At 40.8% G+C, this 9,360-nt stretch overlaps 1 protein-coding gene across 2 annotated transcripts in view; it reads left to right on the top strand.

Moving 5' to 3' along the window:
- SYNE1 (spectrin repeat containing nuclear envelope protein 1) overlaps positions 1–9,360 on the top strand; it is a 428,272-nt gene that overhangs the window by 400,862 nt on the left and 18,050 nt on the right. For both annotated transcript variants that reach the window (XM_034991032.1, XM_034991031.1), the window contains 6 exons: positions 372–554; positions 816–953; positions 2,358–2,549; positions 3,412–3,745; positions 5,924–5,992; positions 7,758–7,900. In XM_034991032.1, coding sequence (XP_034846923.1) covers positions 372–554; positions 816–953; positions 2,358–2,549; positions 3,412–3,745; positions 5,924–5,992; positions 7,758–7,900 — 1,059 coding nt within the window. The remainder of the gene's footprint in view (positions 1–371; positions 555–815; positions 954–2,357; positions 2,550–3,411; positions 3,746–5,923; positions 5,993–7,757; positions 7,901–9,360) is intronic.

Raw genomic sequence — 9,360 nt, 5'->3', positions numbered from 1 at the left:
CACATTTCAGCACACATAAATATTTGTGTAATCAGTTTGTTTCATGGGAAATTTTTTTTGGACTGTTCAGTATTTTGAAAATTATAACATAGGAACATGTGTATATAAAGAATAAATTCTCAGGATTATACATGTATATGTATTTGTGTATATATATATATATAGTTATTCCTATTTACCAATCGCTCTCATATTTTTGTTTGATCTATGCCCTGTCCTTTAGCCCCACTGATCCCATTACTCTGGTTTAATAAGGGGAAATAAACCCTCCTTAGAAATTGTCCTTTCCCTCTCACTGTAGGATGAGGCCAGTGCCCTTGCTGAGAGCCCTTCACCGATCCCCTCACTGACATGCTTCTCTGCGGTCTTAGGCTTTCCAGCGACAGGTGCACGAGAGCCTCACCCAGCTGGAACTGATCAACAAGCAGTACCGTCGCCTGGCCAGAGAGAACCGCACCGATTCCGCCTGTAGCCTAAAGCAGATGGTTCACGACGGCAACCAGAGATGGGACAACCTACAAAAGCGTGTCACCTCCATCTTGCGCAGACTCAAGGTCTTTATTATGCCTCCTCTGTCACTTAGAGACCCAGAGGACAGGATTGGGCCATGCGAACATATTCAGACATAATCTCAGTGATTTTTATAAGATTGGGATAGCAAGTGTGGTTTATAGGGTAATTTATATGGTAAAGGATTACAGAGTTCTCATTGTTTGTTGAGAAAGTGACTTTCCAGAAGAACGTTGGAATTGGCAGTGTCATCTCCATATGTGCATGTGGATTTTAGTTTTTTATCATTTTCTTTTCACATCCAGCATTTCATTGGCCAGCGTGAGGAATTTGAGACTGCTCGGGACAGCATTCTGGTGTGGCTGACAGAGATGGATCTACAGCTCACTAATATTGAGCATTTTTCTGAGTGCGATGTTCAAGCTAAAATAAAGCAACTCAAGGTAAGATGGTAGTGATTTTTCAAATTGCGAAGAAGAGGCGAAGAGGAAGGGATTTGTAGATCCTTTTGTAAAGAACAAAGTAAAGAACTCATTTGAAAAAGTTAGTTCTCGATTAAAAAAAATTCAGAAAATACAAAATGTATTAAAAATGAAATAAAGAACATTACCCAGAGATAACTACCATTAGTCTATATACTTTTAATTATTAACTTCATTGCCAGGGTGTTAGGAATCTTGTTTTTTGGCTGGTTGTTTTTTTTTTTTCTGCTTTGTTTCTAGCACCTTCAAATAGTTCATTTGACTTCCATGTTCCAACTTGCTCATGTTGGGATTTCATTCCACATATTCCACATCCTTAGATGCCAAGTTAATTTTTAAGCATATTTGATATGTTTCACCGTGCAGTTCCAATGCAGTGGCTAATTAAAAATTTAAATAGTGATAGCATTAGATATAAGGAGTCCCTAAAAGGAAGAGTGTTTTAACAACTTGAGTATTATGCAAGAATAAATTCTCAGGATGACAAAAATCATAGATTCTCATAGATTCTCAGGATGAAAAAATCGGAAAGTAGCGAGCCCTGATAGCCCCACCCCTTCCCCACTGACTCCTCTGAGTCATTTCACAGACAAACCAATATTTAAAACCTTCAACAAGAAATTTCTACCAAGTGGTAGTTGACTCTTTTTAGACTCTGGCAGGGTCGCAGAGCTCACCACCATGCTCCCTTCTCCCAGCAGCCTTTTCCTTAGTGGGTAATTTCAGCTTTTACAGAGTTTATTCTTATATTGAATTAAAATTTGTCCCTGAAATCTGTCCCCACTAGCTTAACTCTTTTCAACTTTGTAGAATGAGTCTAAATAACCCCCCCAAATTCCTTGTTGTTCAGATAATTATAATCTTTTCTGATTATGTCCTGAACCAATAAAAGAATCATCTGAGAAGAATTTGTGACATTATCATTTGGATGGTTTCTCTTAGTCATGTTTGACATATGATCAGAAGATCTAAAATTAAAATATTTAATTAACTCTCTAAAATGTTAAATTTATTTCAGTGGCACTATATTGCTTACCATTGCTTTTCATTAGGGATAATGAGTGCTATCAACTTTGTGATGGGTTAAAATGTTTTTTCCTGTGATTCTCTACCCACACCGTCTGTGGCAGTAAATTTCATTAGCCAAAGGTGCCTTTCTGGTCATGGAATTCTGACGACTCCATTTCTGACTCCTGTTCTGATTTAAAATTTTTATATTTGACTTTAGAAAGTAATAGCTTCTTGGCTTGTCACTGTGTATGGTAAATTCAATATCCCCTGCCTGGTTTTTCTAAATATATATCTTGTAATTATTTCATGTCACTGTGAACAATAAAAAACTTACACAAGATTTGTGTTCCCCAGGCCTTCCAGCAGGAAATTTCACTAAACCACAATAAGATTGAGCAGATAATTGCCCAAGGAGAACAGCTTATAGAAAAGAGTGAGCCGTTGGATGCAGCCGTCATCGAGGAAGAGCTGGATGAACTCCGGCGTTACTGTCAGGAGGTCTTCGGGCGCGTGGAAAGATACCATAAGAAACTGATTCGCCTGCCTGTATGTGATCTGTTGGTTTGTTTGTTTTTTTTTTTTTTTCATTGTTACTAAGTCTAAAGAGAATTAGTTACACGGGGTTAGGTAGCATTGGACAGTGGGTTCCAATCTGAGCTCTGACATGTGTTGGCTACATAACCTTGGGCATGTTACTTCACGTCTCTTGCCTTGGTGTCCTCAACTGGTTTAATACTACTACCTCCCTTGTAGACAGGATTGCTTCGGGTATGAAACAAGTTTAATATATATGTAAAAACCTCAGAGAATACTGGCACATATCTTCTATGGAAGATAAAGACGCTTCTAGAAGAAATAAGGAGATGAAAGTGAGCAAATAGTTGCTCAATTGATGAATTTGTTTAGTTGAATTTTTTTTTTCTCTTCCACTTTCCTAATTGCTACCATAATCACATCACAAAATGTTATTAGGATGTTTGGAATATTCTTTGATAAAATATATTTTGCATCTGGGATATAAGGTAAAAGAGGACCAGGTAAAGTTTCATTCGTAACCCCCTTTTGTTCCTGAAATGTGCCATTGTGTAACTATTGTATTGCAGGCACGCTACTAGGCTGTCTTTATTTATATTACCTTATTTTATCTTAATTATTTGAAGTATGTTTTAATATTCTTTCCATTCACCAGTGATAAAAACTGGAGCTTTGGTAGATTATAAGACATTTTTAAAAGTGGTCAGAGGATCCCTACTTATTTGATGATAGGAAGTTATAAATTACCCCCACTGAGGTAGGAATATGGCCCAGATAAGCTCGAACACTGAGATTTGGTGAGAGGCAGAACAAGAAGTGGTAAGGGCATCATCTGACCACTGCGGTGATGGAGTTGGCTTGACTACATTTCTAGCTCCCAGATGATGAGCATGACCTCTCTGACCGGGAGCTGGAGCTGGATGACTCTGCAGCTCTCTCGGACCTCCACTGGCGTGACACCTCTGTGGACGGCGTGCTTTCCCCCCAGCCTTCCTCCAACCCCTCCCTCTCACTCGCCCAGCCCCTGCGGAGCGAGCGGTCCGGACGAGACACCCCTGCCAGTGTGGACTCCATCCCCCTGGAGTGGGACCATGACTATGACCTCAGTCGTGACCTGGAGTCTGCTGTGTCCAGAGCTCTGCCCTCTGAGGATGAAGAGGGTCAGGATGATAAAGATTTCTACCTCAGGGGAGCTGTTGGCTTATCAGGTAGGAAAGAGCTCTTCCAATAGGCCAAATTGAAAGAAAATAAAAAGGACTGAATATTGTATTTGAAATGTGTAAACTAAGCAGACTCCTCTTCTTCCTTTCTCCATTAGAATAAATTGCACATAATAGAATAATTGGGTATTAATGTGATTATCAAATCCAAAAATTGGCATGACCATTGGTTTATCCCACATACACTTACATTCTTACTATGTGACAAGCACTGTATAAGTATTAGGAATACATGGTTCCTTTTGTTCTCAAAGAGCTTACACTCTAGTGTGGAACACAGACAGATAAGCAACAGCTCTGTGAAACGTTGGTGCTACAATGTAATGTACACAGGGTGGTACAGAAACACAGCCAAGGGTTGACTAACCAGAGCTTTGAGGAAAGGCTTTAGGGAAAAGACTCTTGAGCTGAGACCCAAAAGATAAATGGCAGTCAGTTAGATAGACACAGTGAAGTTCAGAGGAAGAGAGGAGAGGGTGCCCACCCAGCTTTATGATCAGCCACAGAGCTTTTGGTCACCCGAAGTTCATCCAGAATGACAAGGCTGTAGACTGAGAGACACAGAGTGGACAAAGAGGAGGTGGAAAGGCAAACCAGGACCTGGTCAAATAGCAGCCTACTTGCCGTGGAAGGGTATTCTCTCCGGAAGGGCACCACAGCAGATCTCTAAGCAGGAGTTGACATGATCAGATACATACTTTCAACAGAACCTGTCTCAATACTATATGGAAGGGATCCATTGGAGAAAAGCTCAGATGGAAACATTTTATGATCAAGGATGGAGAGATGATGGTGGCCTGAACTAAGGAACAACACTGGGGATGGAGAGAATGGAAGAGAAGTGACAAATCATGACAAGTCTCCTCCTTAAGTGATGGTTGATTGAACTGGGATTGAGCTGACTTTCAGACTTGGGTATCTTGGTGAAAGGTACAGGTAGACTGAGGCCCTGAGGACCACAAGAGGGAGAGAATGTTGTGGGTGTCTGTGGGCCAGGGGGCAGGGCAGCAAGAAGGGGGGAGGTAATGATTCAGTTGTGTACACCCTGAATTCGAGATACTGTAGAATATACAAATGGAATACCCAGCAGTAGTTGCATGGGTCTGAAGTTCTAGAACTAGAAATGCAGATTAGGTGGCTATCCACATATACATGGTAATTGTCCCTGAGGGAAGAGAGGAAATCACCCGGGAAAAATGTATAAAGCAAAACAGGAAAGACAAAACCGTAAGAAACACATATAGTGAAGGGGTGGACAGAGAAAGAGGAACATTGTAGGAAGGTGAGTAAAAAATGGAAGAAAGAATCAGAGGCCAATTCACAGCACTTATAAATGTGTCTCACACATTCTCCAGAAGGCCGTCTCTGCTTGTCTCTGATGGTTCCCATTTGGATTCCCAAGGGTATGACACTATCTAAAAAGAAAATGATTTCCCTCATTTCTATTTTGTTTTTACAGTAGGCCTAATAGGCATTTCTTATCTATAGGAGTGCTCTCCGGTATGTAGCCATCAGCCACATGTGACTGAACATATTGAGCCCTGAAATGTGACCTTGCAAAATCGAGCTTTGCTGTGTCAAATGTACTTATGTGAATTCACAAGTTTTGAAGACTTAGCACAAAGAAAGGATGTAAAATAGTAATAATATTTATGGTGATTACACATCATAATTCAGATATATTGGTTTAGCAAAGTAAAGCACTAAAATTATTTTCATCTGTTTCTTGTTACTTTTCTTAATGTGGCTCTTAGAACCATTAAAATGACATGTGTAGCTCCCTTCATTTCTACTGGACAGAAATCTGCTGCTCTAGAATCTGTCTGGATTGAAATCTCAGTTCTGCCAATTACTACCTGTTGAAACTTGGATAGGTCATTTAATTCCTCTGGATCTCAGCTTTCTTATCAATAAAATGGGAATAAGACTTCCATGCACCCTGTAGGGTTTCTTCAAAGATAAATGAGTGCTTAGAACGGTGCTTGGCTCATAAAACATTCTCAGTGTGAGCTCTGATGGTTTATTTCAGGAAACCTTTGGTGAGCACGCTCACACTCCTCTGTATATTCCTCTGCCTGTCTAGAGCGACTAACCTTTTTTCCCCAGGAAAGTTAATTCCCGCCACAAGGAATCTAGCTGTCAACTTAGACTGTGCTCTTTTTGCAGATGTAATGATCCCCGAAAGTCCTGAGGCCTATGTAAAACTCACAGAAAGTGCAATCAGAAATACCTCTGGTAGGCACAAAAAGCCAAAGCAATCCTCCTCCGCCTGACCTGTAACAAGCTTCCTCTCTGGGCACATCTGTTGTCCCTCTCACAGCTCTGTGGCACCCAGCATGTTAAGGAACCACCTCTTTCTCTTACTGCTGCAGTAGAAACAAACAAAACCCCATTCTGTTGATCAACACCAAGAGTAAGATTTTAGTAATCAAGTTCAGTGAAACGACTTCTCAGCTTGTTAAATGGGAATGAGTCTCATTAGGTATAGACCTATGATGAAAATGGGAGATGGAAGTGCTAGTCTTCAGCATCTGTGCCCTGCTTGAGGGTGGCCGTACTGATTTCGTGACTTCCAGGACTCGTAGACTTACCTGTGCCTCGGTGGTCGGGGCTCAGGGTTCCCGGCCTGCAAACGTGACCTCAGGCCCATCATTCATCCTCCTGATCTCAAGGGCCACATATAAGATCAGGGGTGAGACCAGATATCTGGCTCTAAAAAAAATCGTAATTGACCTTAATAAGTCTTACCCCATAAAATAAAGAAAGGAAAATGGAACCAGTTTTGTTTAATGTTGCACTAGATAAACTATAGGTCAGCATAGCTGAGCATTTTGGGGGAAGGTGGAGAGAATAGGGTTTGAACACAATGATGCAATAGTGAATTGCAAAGGTGTAAGTTTACACTTAGTTTTTTTAAAGATTTTTATTTATTTATTTGAGAGAGAGAGAGAGCACATGAGAGCGGGGAGGGGCAGAGGGAGAAGCAGACTCCCTGCCGAGCAGGGAGCCCGATGCGGAACTCGATCCCGGGACTCCAGGATCATGACCTGAGCCGAAGGCAGTCGCCCAACCAACTGAGCCACCCAGGCGCCCTACACTTAGTTTTTGAAGCAAAGTAGCATTGCTGAAATGGTGACTTCCTCAGTGATACCCAGTGAGAGACCTCTTTCCAGGTGTATTTAGAAGGCCTTTTTTCAAAAAAAATTAATAAAGCTTACTAATATATGTTCTGCTTTCACCCTGCGTTAGCTTCACTCTGACAATCAATGTTCTTGTTCAGTTCAAAAATCATAACACACGCACGCACACACACATTTTGCACACACACACATCACACTTTGAAAGGCGATGAGCCAGAAGTTCCAGGCTCTAAGAGAACGCTTAGATGCAAATGCTAAAATCTTAGCTTTCTCCTGGTTTTGGTTTGGGTTTTAAACAAAAGCAAGCCTTTGGTAGTTTGGTGTCTCTACCCATATGTAACCTGAACTAGTCTCTTGGTTAACTTGAAGTCATACCTTAAGCAAATGATGCAGCCCCGGGGTGACTGTCTTCTATGAGCACTAGCTTCTATTGAGATGCAGAAGGAAAACAGAGGGTTATATCTTTTTCTGCTTAATAAGTGCCTGCAGAGGGAATATGAGAAATAGCTGCATCTTGGTTTGGAGGGAGCAAAAGGCACCACCCTAGGCTTTTGGAGAGGCCTCCCACAGCTTACAATATGTAGTTTTTCAGGGAATCAGCTGGAAGCAGAGCAGACACACAGTCTGTTAGAGCCCCCTGCAGAGCCCTTTTGCAGTATCTGGCCTGCTAGGACTCTGAGCCAACCACATTCATTGATTGGTCTGGTCCTTGAACTTCTAACTCACCAGCACATTAGTACTAAATTTGCTTTGTAATGACGCACACATAGGCCCTTTCTGTACCACCTTAGCCGAAGTAATTTCTCAAACTTCTCCTTGAATGTCAAGCGTGTTAAAGATTCTTGTGGTTGACACTGTAGGAGCTCCCAGTGCCTTCGAGTCGCAGATCCGACAACTGGACAGAGCCTTGGATGAGAGCCGTTTTCAGATGCAGCAAACTGAAAATATTATCCGCAGCAAAACTCCCACGGGACCGGAGCTAGACTCCAGCTACAGAGGCTATGTGAGTATCCTGACCCTTGTGATGCCAGCAGGCACCTGGGAATCATAACTGTGTGACAAAGAACAGTCTGTCTGCGGCCCAGGGCTCTCTGAGCTATCGAAGCACCACGCTGTCCTTGAGCTCATGAGCTCGGGTGTACAAAACGAAGCTGCGCTAGCAGGCTACCTTTTGAGTAAAACGGGCCCATGCTCAGATGCACTGACCTACTGCAGTGACCAACCTGTTCCTTTACATGGAGAACTCCGTGAGATCCATTTAATTGAAAGCAACAAAGTGCTTTGGCTCTCAAAAGTGATTAGGCATTTTCCAAACTCAGCTAATAATTTTGGGGCCAGCAGATTTAGCTGATAGATTACTAACATGGAATATACTAAGCATGCAACAACCCCTTTTCTGGGGTTTATTGATTCACTTACTGGCTTTAGGAATATTTTTATCCTCTGTTATCAGTATGCTCATTCTGGAGAAAACAAATCTGACTAACAAGAGGGATTTGAAGAAAAGATGGCCAAAGATTGTATATATTACTAACCTCTGTTTTCAAAGTTCCTACCTAATAAAGTATATACTGAGTTTATTTGCTCTGCTTAAGTTACTGACCAAATAATTTTTCCTGGAGAACTGCCCATTTTCCTACACATACTTAAGAAAGAGAATTTAAAAGTAAATCTCTTCCATGGCTCATACTTTCTTTTCACACCCAAAAGACTGCCTAGTAAAAGGAAAGAAAAATTAATTTCCCTAAGTCTAATGACAACTCCAATGTACTGATTTTTGAAACCAGAGAAGAGAATTGTTGTAGTTTATATATGCTGATATTAATGTCCTCACAATTGCAGAAGAGTAATCAATCAATCATGAGTTTATTTCCTGTTTAGTTTGGCCCGTTATACCAACTTCTGTTATAGTGAAACTTATTTTTTTTTAAATATAATAAGGTTTCATGGTGACCATGCTGACATCACTGAGATTGTACTCTGTCTCAGTCAAAAACAGTCAAACGTCATAGCAGTGTGATTTGTTAAAGGCTTTGAGACGTAACTTTATGGTTAGTAGAGCAAGAGTTCTTTGAATGCTGTGCATGACATTAAACTTGGAGTTGGAATGTTTTCCTTTGATGTTAGAATTTATTCCCTTAACACCTATTAAACATTGCTTAAATTTTCTTATGAAACAGCTGGCTTTAATAGTACTTTCTGCTTTTAAGTATTTTAATTATTTAATGCAAAAAAAATGTTCCTTTGAGATTTGTGGTAATATTATTGTTCCCACATTTCAGTTTAAGAAAGAAGAAGCAAGTTGCCAAAAATTATATATTGTATTGCCAGCTGAGGGCTCTGAGTTTTAAATCCCAGATCTGTTTTTTAGTCTAAAACAGACAGAGATGTAAAAGAAATTCTGAGGGATTCTCATGCAAAACCCAGTATGCGAAGCATATCTTCAAGGCACTGTTCTGCATG

Source organism: Mirounga leonina, unplaced genomic scaffold (genome assembly GCF_011800145.1).
Source record: "Mirounga leonina isolate KUSES-001 unplaced genomic scaffold, KU_Mleo_1.0 Mir_53, whole genome shotgun sequence".
Classification (NCBI taxonomy): Eukaryota; Metazoa; Chordata; class Mammalia; order Carnivora; family Phocidae; genus Mirounga; species Mirounga leonina.
This window is presented reverse-complemented; position numbering and strand designations above follow the sequence as displayed.